General features: G+C 36.4%; 1 protein-coding gene across 6 annotated transcripts in view; it reads left to right on the forward strand.

The window, feature by feature from the left end:
• The window catches only part of XIAP (X-linked inhibitor of apoptosis), a 51,264-nt gene that overhangs the window by 15,917 nt on the left and 16,396 nt on the right, over positions 1-18,951 (forward strand). For 3 of the 6 annotated variants that reach the window (XM_080653332.1, XM_080653333.1, XM_080653337.1), the window contains 5 exons: positions 13,226-14,134; positions 15,710-15,809; positions 17,007-17,085; positions 17,666-17,785; positions 17,972-18,014. In XM_080653332.1, coding sequence (XP_080509458.1) covers positions 13,258-14,134; positions 15,710-15,809; positions 17,007-17,085; positions 17,666-17,785; positions 17,972-18,014 — 1,219 coding nt within the window. In that variant the 5' untranslated portion in view covers positions 13,226-13,257. The remainder of the gene's footprint in view (positions 1-13,225; positions 14,135-15,709; positions 15,810-17,006; positions 17,086-17,665; positions 17,786-17,971; positions 18,015-18,951) is intronic. The other 3 variants (XM_080653334.1, XM_080653335.1, XM_080653336.1) reach the window with 1 other exon arrangement.

An 18,951-nucleotide genomic window follows, 5' to 3' on the forward strand; every position in this document is an offset into this window, starting at 1 on the left:
CAGTGCTCAACCAACTGACCCATACCAGTCAGGGTGAGATTTAATATTTTTCTATCTGTTTGGCCATTAGTATTCCCCATGTATAAGTTTGACTATTTCTATTGAGGTGTTCATCTTTTTCTTAACAGATTAAAAATGCTTTCAAGCTTTTTCTTGATTTAAAAGGTGGTGGTGATACGACACAATCCTGTTTGAGACAATTTAATATTAGTGTTAAAAAACAAATAATGACTTAAGCAGGTTTAGATAGGACATTCATGCCAACATTTTTTAAAAAATCCTCATCAGAGGACATTTTCATTGATTTGGGTGCGGGGAGAAAAAGAGAGAGAGACATCAATGTGAGAGAGAAACATCAGTCGGTTGCCTCTTGCATGAACCCAGAACCTAGGCATGTGCCCTGACTGGGAAATGAAGCTGGGACCTTTCTGTGTATGACACAACACTCCTACCAACTGAGCCACACCAGCCAAGGCAACATTTTTTATAATAGTAAAAAGTTACATAGTTTTTATACAATAATATACAGAGGTATAGTAGTGAAATAGTGCTAGCTTTCTAAATGTCTAGCAATGAAGTTGCATACCTGTCCATAGAATATGTTAACATCTTGTTTTTTAAAATGCTCACACGTGCATTTATATTCATAGACCATCTCTGGAGGAATACACAGAAAACTGGTAAGAGTGATTGCTTCTAGGAAGAGAACCAGAGATTTAAGGTACACGGGTAGAATGGATATAACTTTTGTGCCTCTTGAATTGTTTGATAATGTGGGTATTATCTCTTTGAAACAATATACATCTAAAATTAATGGTCAGAAATATGGATTTGGTGAGGTTAGGATACATTCATACATCCATTTAAAATAATGTTTCTAATCCAGATAAAAATGGATGTGGGAAGATGTTTATATTATTAAGTAAAAAAAAGCAAGTTATAAAACACCATGTACAATAAATCCCCTTTAGAAATATTTATAATGTGCATGTGTGCATGCACACAGGAAAGGTTCTTAAAGGGTAAATATTCTAAAGTGTTCACAGCCTGGGTAGTAGGATTTTTCTGACCCCTGTCTTTTAAAAAGGAAAACAGTTGTATTCAAGATTGGGTTGGTATCCATCTTGAGATTTTCTTTTCTGCCTGCTCTGATTTTAGCAAAGGTTTTCATCTGAGATCTGAATAAGCATAAATAGTATTTTTTTCATCTTTAATGTTGAAAGTATTACATATGTCTCCCTTTTTCCCCCATCAAACCCCTCCAGCCTACCCCTGCTCCCCGCCCCAGGCCCTCACCACCCCACTGTCTTTGTCCATAGGTTAAGGCATAAATAGTATTGATCTATGCCATGGATCTACTTGGTTTGTCTCTAACACGAACCCAAAGACTACTGATTAATGAGCACTATAAATTATCCTAAGTTCTGTACAATTTTCAGTGAAATGAAAGGGGAATAATAGTGGTCTTGAGCTTTTTTATGTTTGTGAAATGAAAGGGGAATAATAGTGGTCTTGAGCTTTTTTATACTCTTGAGGTAATTCTTGAGCCCAAAACCTGTGTATCTTCATGCAAAACATTCTTTCGGAGGAACACGGTTCTATAATTTGTTGAAGAATAGATGTGGGAATGCCTTACTATGTGTTTATTCTGAGGGAGCTATTCCTGAGGAGTTAATTATTATGAATAATTTGTCAAAGATTGGAGTTCTGTGCTCAAATTCACCTATTACTATGACTTTCTAAATTAAGTGTAGAACATGTAATTGATATTCTTTTTGTTGGTTCTCAGTATGCCCTTTCAAGTATTTACAGAAATAGACTTCATGATCAAGCATACATTGTATACAGCAGTGTTAGTAAGCTTATGTTATTGACTGAGCTTATAGGCTAAGTGCTCATTAGTGCCATTCAGTTATTTGAATGGCTCCAGTGGTTAAGTTTAGGGAAAGAACTTTTGATTTGATTGAATGTAATTAACCTCAAAAATGTTTTATCGGCCATTTAACTTAAAGTTAAAAGAAAATATGCTTGCCCTAGCCAGTTTGGCTCAGTGGCTAGAGCATCAGCCTGCGGACTGAAGGGTCCCAGGTTCAATTCCAGTCAAGGGCACATGCCCGGGTTGCAGGCTCGATCCCCAGTGGGGCATGCAGGAGGCAGCCGATCAATGATTCTCTCTCATCATTGATGTTTCTATCTCTCCCTTTCCCTTCCTCTCTGAAGTCAATAAAAATATTTTAAAAAAGAAAATATGCTTCACAATATGAATAATCTCAGTATACTATAAATGAACAATTTGCTTAAATGTTGAATTTTTATGTAAATGTATCATAGTATGAAAGCTGAATTTGAAAAATGATATTCCATATTTGTTTAGGGCATATCATTTTTAAAATTCAGCTTTTTTATGCTATGATACATTTACACCAATATATGTCCTAGGTGCTACAACATTGTAAATCATAATGCTATTTCTAAACAGAGAACTAACTGGCTAATATTTTAAGATAATTAAAAGAGGATTTGACCTACATTGGGTCAGGGAGAATGCTGCTCTATGCTGGGTCCTCTATAGAGGAAAAAGCTACTGATAAGAAAAACTTGTAATATTTGAGCAAAGAGAGAATCTTAAGATAAGTTTTATATTATTATGGTGTGGTTTTTTTTGGTTAGCACATTAAGTTTTTATAGTGTTACTATGAAAAGTTTTATGAATCCTGTATTTTTTTGAAATGTGATTTTAGTATGGGTGTTTTTTTTTATCACTGAAGAATTATCCTGTTTACATGGTATGCATATATTTCCTATTTTGGTCACATTTCCAAGGCACAATGGCATATTAACAATTTTTAGTACAGTGATTTCAAGAATCCAAGGGAGGTGGTGGTTGGGATGTGGAATAATAACGGCAGTAGCCTAATAGAGGTGGTTCAACAGTTATTCTTTTTTAAAAAAATATGTTTTTATTGATTTTCAGAGAGAGGGAGAGAGAAACATCAATGATGAGAGGCAATCATGGACCAGCTACCTCCCACATGCCCCCTACTGCTGGGGATCAAGCCTGCAACCCCGGGCATGTACCCCCACCAGAAATCAAACTGCTACCTCCTACTTCATGGGTCAGCGCTCAACCGCTGAGCCACACTGGCTGGACGCAACAGTTATTCTTTTGCCTAATATTTATTAAGCACTACTATGTGCCATGCATTGCATTAGACATTGGGAATACAATTGTGATAAAAGTCCTGTCATAAAGGACCTTCATTCTAACAACATACATACACACACACACACACACACACACACACACACACACACACACACGCAAACATGCATACCTCCAGAAATTATTAAATCCAGTATACTTGAGTCATCTGCAAATTATGTAGAGGATACATAGGGGGCACAAAGAATAGTCATTGTCCTGGGGTTTTGAGTGGGAGAACCAGCAAAAATGTAATAGATGAGCCGAAACCGGTTTGGCTCAGTGGATAGAGCGTCGGCCTGCGGACTCAAGGGTCCTGGGTTCGATTCCGGTCAAGGGCATGTACCTTGGTTGCGGGCACATCCCCAGTGGGAGGTGTGCAGGAGGCAGCTGATCGATGTTTCTCTCTCATCGATGTTTCTAGCTCTCTATCCCTCTCCCTTCCTCTCTGTAAAATATCAATAAAATATATTTTTTAAAAAAATGTAATAGATGAGATTCTAAAAATAACTGTTTTCTGAGTTTTAAACAGGTGCCTTTATTTAATTACATAATTAGATAATGTTTCAGTTAGCATGGTAGTACTATAGTGGTAGCTAATAGAGTTATATTTTATGCATAATTCTTTTCATATTTTTAACACTGTTATATTAGTTTCTTTGAGCTGCCATTACAAAGTATCATAAACTGAGTGGATTAAAACAACAGACATTTATTTTCTCACAGTTCTGGAGGCTAGAAGTCCAAAATCAAGATGTTGGCAGGGCCATGCTTTCTCTGAAGGCCCTGGGAAGAACCTGTTTCATTCCTTTTTCTTACTTCTGGGGTTGCCTTTGATCCTTGGTGTTCCTTGGCTTGTAGATGCATCATCACTGCAGCCCCTGCCTCCATCTTCACATGGCTGTCTCCCCTGCGTGTCTCTGTGTCTGTGTTTTTCTTCTCTTATAAGATTGTCAGTCATATTGGATGAAGGCCCAGTATAATGACCTCATCATAACTTGATCACATTTCCAAATATTCTCTTTTTAAATAAAATCACATTCTGAATTGGTGGTTAGGACTTCACATCTTTTGCCGGGGGGACATAATTCAACCCATAACAATTATTTCATTCCCTTTGTATAGTGCCTCATCCATATAGTTACTTAAATGTTTTGTTTTGTTTTGTTTTCATGATGAGAGGTTAACAAAGCCCTTGGTTGCAGAAATAATGGTATTTGTAGTTTATTAAGTGAGCCTGTAGTGATTGGAGGAATTTCTTCCAGAGATAAGAGGGTGTCTCTTTTATTCAAGAGGAAGACATACACATTTTTATATACACACATACTATAGTGCTCACGTACATTGTTGAGATCTATGAGCTTGATAGAAAAAAAAAGACTAAAGGGGAAAAAAAGGACTTAAAGGTTTTGCCACTTAGTTGTTAAGAACAGTGATTTGCTATTCAGGAGCTATTTTGACTTTAAAAGTTTTAATGGGTATTTGTAATTAATTTTCAGTCATCAGAGATAGTTTCCTAGTTAGCCACCTTAAATAAATTTGTATTAATCTTCAGAGTCAAAATTACTTTCTTCAGTATCTGGTACGCATATGAAACTGCTTGCTTATTTTTTTCTAAGATGCTATGATAACTGAATCTCCTGGTATTATGGAATAAATTGTTTTTTTTTTTTCATTGCTTAAGCCAGACATACAGCCAACATCATACTCAATGGGCAAAAACTAAAACCATTTTCCCTAAGAACAGGAACAAGACAGGGATGCCCACTGTCACAGCTCCTGTTTGACGTAGTACTGGAATTGCTAGCCATAGCGATCAGACAAGAAGAAATAAAAGGCATCCAAATTGGAAAAGAAAAAGTAAAACTGTCATTATTCGCAGATGACATAATATTGTACATAGACAACCCTAAAGACCATAAAATTGCTTGAGCCAGTAATAATTAAGTACCAAATAGCTTTTGTTTTTTAAATCTTCACCTGAGGATGTTTTTTATTGATTTTAGAGAGAGAGAAAGGGAGAGGGAAAGAAACATTGATGTGAGGGAAAAACATCGATTGGTTGCCTCCTGGATTTACTCCAATGTGGTGGGGCGGTGAAACCTGGGTATGTGCCCTAACCAGGAATTGAACCCGTGACCCTTTGGTGCACATGACGATGCTCCAACCAACCGAGCCACACTGGCCAGAGCAACATTAGAATTTTCTTCAAATAAGAGATTAATTATTTGTGTGTATTTTTTGGTGTTTTTTTTTTAACACTTAGAGAAGTTAATCCTTCAAAACCGTCATTTGATTCTGCATTGTTTTAATAACATACAACTGTTATAAAGGCATCCACACTACCCCTACCATAAAATTAATAACTTTGGAGGGAATTATCCATAAATCATAAGGAGTTAATGTGCTTTATAATACTCTGAATTTCTATATACACACATAGTGCTCACGTACATTTTACAATGATAAATATCAAAGAAATCAGGCCAGTAATGAATGTCGGCAGCCTTACTCTTACTTGTTGTAGGTAGATGTATGGGAAATAGCCTAATGAAAATAATATGTATAAACTCTTACCTGTCAATGGTCAATACATCTTTTTCCTAAAGTCTAGATGGTGTTCCTAGAATAATCCCACTGAAGAAAATCCAAAATCTTTGTATAAAAAAGTGCACATTTGTCATTGTGTGTAAAAATCTCTTAATCTAGGTTCATTTTATATATAAACAATTCACATTACTTGAATAATTAGAAGAGTTCAAAAGTACACCAACATATATATATGTATATGTATGTGTATGTGTGTGTGTGTGTGTGTGTGTGTGTGTGTGTGTGTGTGTGTGTATAAACATGCACCCAAAACAAAAGGAATGCTTTCCAATGAGATTGGGAATGAGGATAAGAATTAGTTAAAGAAGAGTCTCCTATATTACCAGGGTCAATGGAATTAACTGCATTTTGAAATCATAAATTATACACATTTGGAATTCGTTTATAAATATGTAAGCTACAGAATTTCCTAATTCAGGAACATAGCTTCAGTGCTTCATAATATGAAGAAACTTTAGGAATCCAGTTGAGCCCAGCCGATGTGGCTCAGTGGTTGACCTCAACCTATGAACCAAGAGGTCACGGTTTGCAGCTCGATATCCAGTAGGGGGCCTGCAGGAGGCAACTGATCAATGATTCTTGTCAGTGATGTTTCTCTCCCTTTCCTTTTCTCTCTGAAATCAATAAATATATATTTTTAAAGCCATTTAGTTTGATTCCTTAGAAGTTAAAAAATGCATTTCAGAAAATGATTTGTAACAACTAGCAACAGAAGAAAAACATTAAGAAATAAAAATTTTGGAAACACAAGAACTGAGATCCTCAGAGTACCAAAAGAGAGAATCAGATTTCACAGAATTTAAAGAATGTAGTTAAAGGAAAACTTAACTAGAATCTTTGCAACAGGTTAAATATTTAACCACTTTAAACAGAAATGATTTGGTAATCTTACATAGTTCTGAAAATGTACTGTAACATCTAGTTTTTCATATCAAAAGCACATAACTTCATTAGCAAAGATCTCTTTGTTTTAGATTTAAGATGACCTCTGCTCCATCAAAGTGTATACTAACAATTAGCAAACTATTAATTCATATGCCATAAAATTAATTTGAAAGTATACAGTTCAGTGGTTTTTAGTATATTCACGGAGTTGTGCAACCATCACTACAATCTAATTTAGAATATTTTCATTACTTTAAAAAGAAACTCAGTAACCATTTGCGGTTGCTCCCCATTTCCCATCTTCCCCCAGCCTTAGGCAACCACTAATCTACTTTCTGTTTCTATTTATTTTTATAACATTTTAACTTGCAACATTATTGTTTTCATGCCTATTCCAGGTCATTGGATAAGAGGTTTAAAAGCTCTTAAACCAGCCAAATGTACATGTCCTGTGACATCCTCACTCAGAAAACATTCAAAGGATGGTTTCCTGATGTGATGATTGTTCCATATTCTAAGGGTTTTTGATCTGCAACATGTGTTTCAAATTCTCTTCTGTTTGTGCCACTTGTTAGGGGTACTAAACTCACTTAATTAGAAGGAATAAAACTGTTCTGTCCAGACTCATAGCTGAGTTTGTTCTATTTGTGTTAACCATTCCAAGGCCTTCGGTAGAAAGAACAGCTTTAGGAATCTTCTGTGGCACACCATTATCTTCAATAATAATGTCATCTTTATCACTGTCTTCATCCTTTGGCTCAGTGTTTGGTTCAATCTGCTGTGTATAGCCTAGAAGACTATTATCAGTAGGTTGGGTGGAGCTGCCAGAAATCTTACTGTTCCTAACATTATTCTCCTGGTTTATCTTGCTGCTATGATGAGGTTGCCGCTGTTTGCAATCATCATGTCTATTACTTGATCAAAATTCTTCCTGTAACTTCTATATCATTAACTTCTGAAACTTCATCATTAATAGCCAATAGACTTGTGCCATGAACCAGACCCCCTGGAACAAGCAAGGATATAAAGAGATCCCTGGGACCTTCTCTAAGCCATGTGGTATCTCCCTTAGGCTGAAACCATCCCAGCTGTAGGGTCCTAGGGAGTGTTCAGTGTGATATTTAAAGGAGAACTTACCCTACAATGTGTTTCTGGGTGAATATCCACATCTGTAATTAAAGATAGGTGTGAAGTCTTGGGGCATACCAGTGATTGGCTGGATGTTGCTTTTTTCTGTGGTTGACAGGACACAGTGCATTGGTTAAAACATTTTACTTCTTCATTAGAGTGTTTGTATCAAAGGTACTGTTGTCTGTTTCTTCCTTCTTTTGTATTAAAATCATAAGCAGTGGGTTGGCTGTATTTATCAGCATTATTTATAGGTAGTAAGTTTCCCTGGAGGTCTGCATAGCCTAATAAAATGTCAACATTAGGTATCTTATGAACATGATGTAGTAATCCATAAAACTCCTCAAAATGTCTAAATTTTGCTCCTTCTAGCAAAAATGGATGAAATTCAGTGCCATACCTGCTCTTTCCTACCAGGATGCCCCTGCAGCAACGGTTATGCTGAGCGTGGGGCTATCCCTCATGAGCCCTATGTGGATGTAGCCCAGGAGCCTACAACTTACCAAATGCACCTGCACTGGTGACTTGGGTTTCAATGCTGAGCTCCCCTGAGCTTCACAGGGTTCATTGGTGGCAGGTGGAAACACAACTCCCTTTTGCCCTCCCTCCCTCTGCTTTGGTGGCTGCAGGGCTCCTGTGGAGAAGGATGAAGCAACTAGGCCATCCACCTCCTTGCTCATCCACCTCCCACACAGCTGGGCTTCTGGCCCAGGCCAGAGGTACCACCCTGAGAAACATTAAGTGAAAATATTATTAAAGTCACTTTAGAGAAAAAGATCACCTTTAATCCTGCCACCTTAACACATTCTACCCATTTATTAAAAACTAGAGGCCTGGTGCACGAAATTTGTGCACTCAGGAGGGTCTCTCAGCCCAGCCTGCACCCTTTCGCAATCCGGGAGCCCTCGGGAGATGTCCAACTGAAGGCTTCATGAGGAGTGGGCCTAAGCCGGCAGTCGGACATCCTTAGCACTGCCACAGAGGCAGGAGAGTCTCCCACCACCACCACTGCACTTGCCAGCCGTGAGCCCGGCTTCTGGCTGAGCAGCACTCCCCCTGTGGGAGCTCACTGACCACCGGGGGGCAGCTCCTGTGTTGAGCGACTGGTCTTTCTGCCATTCATTCGATTTGCATATTAGCCTTTTATTATATAGGATATTCTTTTTGTACTTAATCCTATTCATGAATACTTTTTCATGTTACTTAAAATTTTCACAAGCAACATTTTTAATGACTGCATATCTTCTTTAATCATGCCTGTACAGTTATTTAATTTGTTTCCACCTTTCACTATTATAAATAAAGCCATGACAAACATCTTCATGTATAATATCTCACATTTCAGGTCATTTCTTAAAGTAGATTCCTAGATATAGATTCTGATAAGCATTATAAGCATTGCCAAATTCCCTTCCCAAAAGGTTCTACTTGCTTACATTTTTTTCAGCATGAGTGAGCATGCCCATTTTCACCACACCCTTGATAGCTTGAAGGCATAATTGTTTTTAATTTTATAATTTAATTGCCTTCTAGGTCTTGTCTATGAGTATATATTTTCATACAGTATCAGTCTGATGTACCTCCTATTTTATATTCCTCTCCCCCATTAAAATAGCTTTTATTTTGTATATTTAATAATAAAAACCCAGGGAATAGAAACTTTTGTATTATATGCAGATACCAAGTAGGTGGGTCTTTTGTGTGCATTTTTCTCTCTCCAACAGTCCATATTCCCACATTATCACTAAATTAGCAGTCAGCCTCTTCTCCTCGGCACCTGCCGATGGCTATCTTTACCTAGTTGACTAGGCTATATATACATATACTGTGTGTGTATGTATATTTTAAACACATCTCACATCTTGAAGTCTTCCATACCCCCCATATAAACATGTACCTCTACTTGCTGATTCTTTTTTTGCCAGTGTTTGCTTCCATAGTGCCATATTCCCAAGCACTGTTCCCCTAAAGATTTTTTTCTGTGCCTTCTTACCTTTCTGCTTACCCAGTACAAAGACCGAATATGCTTTTACAAAGAAGCCTTAAATTATCTCAACATACTTTTTTTTTTAACTAGCAGTGAATCTTTTTTAAAATACGTTTTTATTGATTTTGTTTTTAGAGAGAGAGGAAAAGAAAGGGAGAGAAACATCAATGCATCAACACCAATCAACATGACTCCTGCTGGGGAATCTAGCCTGAAACCCAGGCACGTGCCCTGACCAGGAATCAAACCAGCAGACTTCTTGGTGCATGGTTCAACACTCAACCATTGAGCCGGGCTTAGCATACTTTATTGCATTCAGACCTTTTTATATTCAAAAAACATTTTATCACCCTTCTCCAATACCCATACCTATTTTATTCTGTATTTACAGTTCCTGTGCTCCGTGTATACTTATTTTCTAAATATCCTCTTCCACACCTTCATTTCACTTAAATGCTTTTTAAAAAAAAAAAAAAATTCTTCCTTTCTTTTGGAGTCTTCCTCCAAAGCCAAGGTTTCTGTCTTTTGTCAGTCATCGTTCTCCCTTTCACTTTTAACCTCTCTGGTAATTTCATTTTCTCCCCCTTCTCCAGAAGCTCTCACTCTGATACTGTATATGTAGTGTTGAGTGCTTCTGAATAAATATCTGCTTTTTAAAAATATTTTTATTGATTTCAGAGAGGGAGGGAGAGGGAGAGTTAGATAGAAACATCAATGAAGAGAGAGAATCATTAATCGGTTGTCTCCTGCATGCCCCCCACTGGGGATCGAGCTTGCAACCCGTATGTGCCCTTGACCAGAATCAAACCCGGGACCCTTGGGGTCCGCAGGCCAACGCTCTATCCACTGAGCCAAACCAGCCAGGGAAAAAATATCTGCTTTTTAAAACAGTGAAATCTAAACTATTAGCATAGAAATAACCCCTGGGGCGATGAGGTCTCCATTTGAAAGCTTCAAATAGAGATTCTCCTGCTAATAATATTGAATGGTGGAGTTCTATATAATATCTGAAATAAGGTGGCTGCTTAAACCACACAGAATGTACACTATTGTGAAATGACAATGAATCATTGATTTTACACTTATATTTTGATTGACCTGAGAAATAAAACATCTCAGAGAAGGTAATTTTTATATAGATTATATTGAGCATTAATTTTTCAGGGTAATTAGGACTTAGAAATGTTTAATACTCTCTCATAGTCAATGTTGAAGTACCTTCCAATGATGTAAGGAACTCATATTCCGCAAGGCATTCCAACCCATTTTGTACTGCTATTGATTATTGTAACCGCTCATCCTTGTATTGGGTTAAAATCTATAGTAGTTATGTTTCTTTTTAAAAATATTTTTATTGATTTCAGAGAGGAGAGTAGAGGGAGAGAAAGATAGAAACATCAATGATGAGAGAGAATCATTGATTGGCTGCCTCCTGCACGCACCCTGCTGGGGATCAAGCCCACAACCCAGGCATGTGCCCTTGACCAGAATTGAACCTGGGACCCTTCAGTTCACAGGCCGATACTCTATCCACAGAGCCAAACCGGCTAGGGTTAGTTATGTTTCTTGATTTTAATTCTGCCCTCACGCTTCACAGAATTTGGATCCCTTTTCTATTTGACAGCATCTTAGATATCTAAAGGCAGTTATTCTATCCTCCATATCCCTCTCCTCACAATTTTTTTCCCTTTGAGATAAACACTCTTAGCTCTTCCAACTATTTCTCATAAGACACCATTTTCATCATCCTGATTGCTCTTTAGGGACATTACACTTTGTTAATGTCCCTTCTAAAATTTGTTCAGAATTTAAAATAATATTCAAAGTATAGCTGAATTGGCTCTGGATGTTGCACATCTGGACATTAATGCAGCCTGAAGTCGCTTTAAGTTTTTTATCAGCCATGTAATGTTGTCTCATAATGAATTTGTAATTAACTAAATTCCCAAGATTTTATTCTGCTTTGCCTTAACATTACTTCTTTCCAAATCAAGTTTCCATCTTCCTTTAGTTGTACAGCATATTTTTCAAGTCAGATTGTAAATATCCTTGTTAATTTATCTCATTAGCCTATCAGCCAGCCTTGCTTTCTTTGAATCTTGATTTTTGACATCCAGTTTATGCTGATTGAACAAAGGACCTTGAAGCTAGTATCAGAATATTTTCAGATATCTGAGAAACAATCAGAAGTCATGGAGATTCTTCCAAAAATTGTATGCAGCTATGACTCAGCTTTTGAGGCATATATGAAGTAATACCATTGTAAACTGACATGGTCAAGAAGGACTGTTGGAAATTGCCAGCCCACAAGACAGAAGCCTTGTTGAACATTAAGAGGGATGATGTTCCAAGTCATACTGTGCCGACATAATGTCAAAAGAGCTGGTTATTCTTCCTAAGAAATCAATTAATGCACTTATGAAGTAGAGACAGAGTCATTGTGACTGTTCTTTTATTTTGCATTTGACATGCATATACAGAATACAGTGTTAGGAACTGTGTAAAATTCTGGAGAATCATGTTTGCCTGAGGCAACTCGGATTTCAGCCTATTGTCCCAGGGTAATTATTAGTAGCATCAGTTTTCACTTTCAAAAAGTGTCTAGGTTTTGAGGATAAGTAACTGACCATCCTTCTCATAATCCAACTAGTTCCTCTTAGGTTTTTTTTTTTAACCTGGGTTAAAGATTACACAGTTACGATTTGGCAGATGTAATGAGGCTGCAGTGGTACTTCTTATATTTGAACTTCCTTGACCATGGGAAGTTGACAGCAAAAGGAACTACACATACTGTACTTAGTATTCCTCCTGAGCCACCCTCTAGAGGGCAGTAGTATATACATCTAAAATGATCCAATTTCAGTGAAAAATGCCCTCTGTTTATGCATGAAAATCAGAAACTTTTGATGTTCTTAAAGAACCCATCGGAATCATTATTGTGAATACTTTCTCTTTTGTTAAGCAAAAAAATATTAAAATTAATTCATTAGCATTCTGAACATTCTTTTTTAAAAAATTGTAGAAACTGAACTTTGATGCCTCGAATATATAATAATCCATTATAACAATTATGCATAGACTTTAAGAACCTGCATATTTTATGCTTTCATGTTTTCCCTAATTAATGATTTCACATGGTTAATTTTAATATATTCTGCATCACAGTTTCTATATTTGTGTGAAAATAAGCACTTAAAAATGAATAGTTCTGTTCTACTTGCTTAAGTATTACTTTCCTCTAAAAGAGAAAACAAAAATGCTAGATTTTACTTTATGACTTGAAACATGTGGTAATGTAGAATTCTAATATTTAGAATTAGAATGGTTTTTAGAGATTGTGTAATTTTATAAGTGGGTAATTTGTTAGTTCGTAATATCAAAAGTGATTTCCTAATGTAATGTTCTCTTTTTAGAAAAGGTGGACAAGTCCTATTTTCAAGAGAAGATGACTTTTAACTGTTTTGGAGGATCTAAAACTTGTGTACCTGCAGCCATCGATAAGGATGAAGAATTTGTAGAAGAGTTTAATAGATTAAAAACTTTTGCTAATTTTCCAAGTAGTAGTCCTGTTTCAGCATCAACACTAGCACGAGCTGGTTTTCTATATACTGGTGAAGGAGACACCGTGCAGTGCTTTAGTTGTCACGCAGCAGTAGATAGATGGCAGTATGGAGACTCAGCAGTTGGAAGACACAGGAAAGTATCCCCAAATTGCAGATTTATCAATGGCTTTTATTTTGAAAATAATGCTGCGCAATCTACCAATTCTGGTATCCAGAATGGTCAATACAGAGCTGAAAACTACCTGGGAGACAGAAATCATTTTGCTTTAGACAGGTCATCTGAGACTCATGCAGACTATCTTTTGAGAACTGGACAGGTTGTAGATATGTCCGACACCATATACCCAAGGAACCCTGCCATGTGTAGTGAAGAAGCTCGATTAAAGTCATTTCAGAACTGGCCAGACTATGCCCACTTAACCCCAAGAGAGTTAGCTAGTGCTGGGCTCTACTATACAGGTGTTGATGATCAAGTGCAGTGCTTTTGTTGTGGTGGAAAACTGAAAAATTGGGAACCTTGTGATCGTGCATGGTCAGAACACAGGCGACACTTTCCCAATTGCTTCTTTGTTTTGGGACGGAATGTTAATATTCGAAATGAATCTGATGTCCTGGGTTCTGATAGGAATTTCCCAAATTCAACAAATTCTCCAAGAAACCCAGCCATGGCAGATTATGAAGCACGGATCATTACTTTTGGGACATGGATGTACTCTGTTAACGAGGAGCAGCTTGCAAGAGCTGGATTTTATGCTTTAGGTAAACTTTACTATAAAACCAGGCTAATAAATAACTTTCCAACTATCCCAGGGCTCCTAAAAAGTAAATAGATTCCTTTAGCCCCTTGAACTGGTAAATATTTAGGTATAGTCTGGCATGATTATAACACTATTCTGTTAACCCTTATGTTAAATATGTAATGTAACCACTGAATTTATGTGAAAGACTACTGTATTATGAGTCATGTTTATCTTCATGTAATTGTTTTTTGGAGAAGGATGACATGCAAAAGATTATAGGTATCCCTGATAAAACAATGGGTCTGATAGTAATACTAACTATAATTTATTGAATGCTTACTCTATGTTCTCAATATATATATTATATGCATTTTCTCTGCACCTCTCAAGAAGAGTTAATATTAGAGAGTTTAGTTTGGCTGATAGTAAAATTGATATTAAAATTGGTATCTGCCTTTTGTACAAAGATTATATTTGAAAGCTGCCCTGTATGATGCTTTATTGCTTCAAATGAGTGCATTTCAAATGGACTACCTTAGACATGTCAGGAAGAGCCATTAGTGTGATAGCTTCAAGGGATTTTCAGAAAAATTTACACCATTATATATCTGATCCATTTACTTTAGGATTAAATAATGCCAAAATACCAAGTATTTCAATATTTTATTTATATAGTCTCATATAGCAATCTTGCAGGTTATTGTCATGTAGCTACAACCTTAGAGAAACTTATCTTCTAACTTCATTATGCATTAAACTTTATTATTAAAGTTTCACAGTTTGAAAAGGTATAGTATTGATGGCCTCAAATGTCATGTTTAAAAAAGAATGTAATAGCCCTGGCTGGTGTTGCTCAATGATTAGAGCATCAGCCTACGCACCAGTGGATCAAGGTTTTGATTCCTTGTCAAAGGGCATGTACCTGGGTTGCAGGTCTGATCCCTGGCCCCATGTGGGAGGGAACCAATCAATGTGTCTCTTTCACATCAATGTTTCTGTCCTCTCTCTCCCTCCCTCCCTCCCTCCCTCTCTCTCCCCCTCCTTCTCCCCCTCCCTCTCTCTTTGACTCTGGAAATCAATGGAAAAAATATCTTCACTCCTCGAGTGAGGATTTAAAAAAAAGTAACAATTTTAATTTTCCATATAAAAATTGGGCTATTTTACTTTTGTATTCTGTAAAATACCTCAAGTTGAATTAGTGAATTTAATGTGTATTTCTTCTCAAATGGTCATATCTATTACTTAGATGTGAATTTGAATGTCTTCTTTTAAGCTGTGAGGTTTTTATGTAAATTTAGAAATGCGTAATTTCATGGTGTTAAAACAGGTTTTTTTATTTTTCATTTTAGAGAGAGAGAGAGAGAGAGAGAGAGAGAGAGAGAGAGAGAGAAATATCAATGTGTTGTTCCACTTATTTATGTATTCATTGGTTGATACCTGTATGTGCCCTGACCGGGGATCAAACCCTCAACCTTTGTGTATCGGGATGATGCTCTAACCAACTGAGCTACCCCGGCCAGGGCCAAAAAGGGTATTTTTGTGTAAGCTTCTGATTATACAAAATACATGTATTTTTACTTGTGTGTTTTCTTAGGTGACGGTGATAAAGTAAAGTGCTTTCAATGTGGAGGAGGGCTAACTAATTGGAAGCCCAATGAAGACCCTTGGGAAGAACATGCTAAGTGGTATCCAGGGTAAGATATTTCAATATTTATTCAGTAAAAGCCAAATTGGACAGTATGCAGTGGGAAGACTTGAATAACTTTTCACCTCAACTATTTTTGCCTTCCCGTGGCTTGAAATTTACACCTGGTTTCTAAAAAATGGGGTCACCTACTTTATAGGAGAAAAACACCTAAGCCTTCTCTGGTGATGAAAACATTATTGCTTGTATATTATATTTATGACATTCAGATGATTCCATTTCTAAACACATAAAGTGTGCATAGGAGGAATGTATACTTTAGCTGTTGGAAGTAGGCTCTTTTACAATGGGCACAAGGGAACCCATTGCCAAGGAGATTCGTAAAGAACCCATCACACCCTTTAGCAAACATTATTGTTTCTCACTGATTCTAAGACACAAAATTGTGTATATTTTCCAATTATTGAAATCAGGATACATCTGGTGGTGGCCATAAGTTAATTAGCAACAATGGTACATAAAGCAGTCATGCTTTGTACAGTCAATGGCATCTTAGAGTGATGATGACATACTCTAAATATCCCTGCCATTTTGCCTCTTTATTTTTTTAAATTAATTTATTTTTCCCCATTTTGCCTCTTTAAAATAAAGTAACATATACAGAAGTGGTATGCATTTTTGATCTACAAAATAGTACAACTTGAGAGTAATCATTTGAAAAGAAATCTTAACCTTAAACAGCTTTAACAGGAAATGTTGAAAGCCTAAAGAATTCTTTTTGAATGCACAATTGGTTAATCCTCTAAATAACATTTGTTAAGATTAACAATTTAAAACTTAGAAAAAATGTTAAAGTGATAATTTAATAATTTGCTTAAAAGTTGTAAGTTTTCAAGTTGATTTTTTAAAAATATTTTTTTATTGATTTCAAAGAGGAATGGGGAGGGAGAGAAAGAGATAGAAATGTCAGTGATGAGAGAGAATCATTGATCAGATGCCTCCTGCATGCCCCACACTGGGGATTGAGCCTACAACCCTGGCATATGTCCTGACTGCAAATCAAACTGTGACCTCCTGGTTCATTGGTCGATGCTCAACCACTGAGCCATGCCAGCAGGGCAAGTAACATTTTGTTTTGTGGCTCCTTAGAAATACTGAAAAGCAAGTTAATGGAATTAAGATGGTATATATTATATCATACACTTTACTAATTTTTCAGCTACTAAAGTTTAACCTTCTTGTTTAGGTGTAAATATCTGTTAGAAGAGAAGGGACAAGAATATATAAACAATATTCATTTAACTCATTCACATGAGGAGTCTGTGGTAAGTCAAATATTGTAGAATATATATTTTCAGGTATTATAAAATTTGTTTTGCAATGATTTCTTGGTGTAAAATTTACAGTGTAGTATTTTAAATTAATAATGTATGGTGAACTTTAAAGGGGAGATCTTGAAAAGTGTTTGTTATTCTTTTTGTTAAATATTTTTGTTGATTTCAGAGTGGAAGGGAGAGGGAGAGAGAGATAGAAGCATCAATGATCAGAGAGAATCATTGATCCGCTGCCTCCTGCACACCTGAGGATTGAGCCTGAAACCCAGGCATATGTCCTGACCAGGAATCGAACCATGACCTCTTGGTTCATAGGTTGACATTCAACTACTGAGCCACACTGGCCAGGCTGTTTGTTATTCTTAATCTGAAGCAAATTTGTGAAAAGGGGATTAGGATGAACTGATTTAATATCACTATAGGCAAAAATGGTCTTGAGGAACTAAAATACTTGCATCTCTCAATCTTTTGAAATTGCTTTGTACAGTGTGTTTTGTACTCATAGTTTTAAACTTTCCACAGACAATAATTAAAATCTCAAAAAGATACCTAAATTGATATTGTCACCTAGGGTGGCCAAGAGGCCTGGAGTAGAATGGAAGACCAGAATTGCCATTATTGTTCTGCCATGAACTATATTGCCTCAATCAAGTTGTTTAATCTTCCTGAGTGCCAGCTTCTTGTCATTAAAGTGAGTGGCTTGGGATGATCTTTTAACTTCCTTCTAGCTTCATCAGGCTATGCTTCTTGTGAATATTCATATGTTGAATTGGAATAAAGCCAATTTTTAAGTTCATGATTAATGTAACTTTTCAAATTGAGGTTATTGCCTTCTACCAAGAAGAATTTTAACTTATAATTCATATTTCTATTTTAGGGAAGAACTTCTGAAAAAACACCATCACTAACTAAAAGAATTGGTAAATATGCTTATTATAATAATACTTTTAATTTCATTGCCACCTTTATAGGGTAGAAAGGTAAACATAATCTTTCAGGTTCACCAAGGTGTATTTATTTGAGATGAGATTGCTATAAACTTAAGAAGTAGCAACGTACCTATAAATATCAGTAGGATATTTATATATTCATAACATTCCTGTGGAGGTTGGACAGTTACCTTTCCAAGTTTGGAAGGAGCAGCTAACTATAGGTTGTCCATCACCACTTCTGTTAAGATCACAAAAGGAAGGATTAGATGTATTTTTGTCCCTGGGGCTTTTTTAGTTAGCCAGGATCATGAATCCACTGCTTTACTAATGTGCCATCACCATAATTAACCCTAACCTACCTGTCTAATTATTCCATGCTATCTTTGTGCCTTGCCCATCTTCTTCGCAGAGGAGTATGGTTAAGTTTGTTCGTTTCCTATTACCTCACAGAGAGGTAGAAGTTTTTATCACAAAGATTATTTATCATAGACATCTTTAAAACCAGAAATGTAATATGTTAAGCAAGGAAAATGTTGTTATCCCCATATTTCAGATGAGGAGAAAGAGTCAGAAAGGTTAAGTGACCTGTCCACAGTTACATTACAAATCACTAGTGGAACTAGGGCTGTAAACAAGGTATTCTGAATTCTACATCACACTACAGATCTCATTCTCAACTGAGGCATCATGTTTCAAATATAGTAGAAAGTTTATTTTAGAATATGTCTCATGATTCCCCACTCCCTATACTCATAGCATCGCCTGTTTAGTATCTTAAGGATTTCAAGGCAAGAGAATATTTATATTTATAAATATGCTTGAGAAAGAGATCCACTTTAATGTGGATTTTGTAATGGGAATAAATAATACAGTTTAAGAAATCATTCATTCCAGCCTATATTTTTTAAATTATCCAGAAACAAAC

The sequence above is a fragment of the Plecotus auritus genome, assembly GCF_963455305.1.
Source record: "Plecotus auritus genome assembly, chromosome: X".
Lineage (NCBI taxonomy): Eukaryota > Metazoa > Chordata > Mammalia > Chiroptera > Vespertilionidae > Plecotus > Plecotus auritus.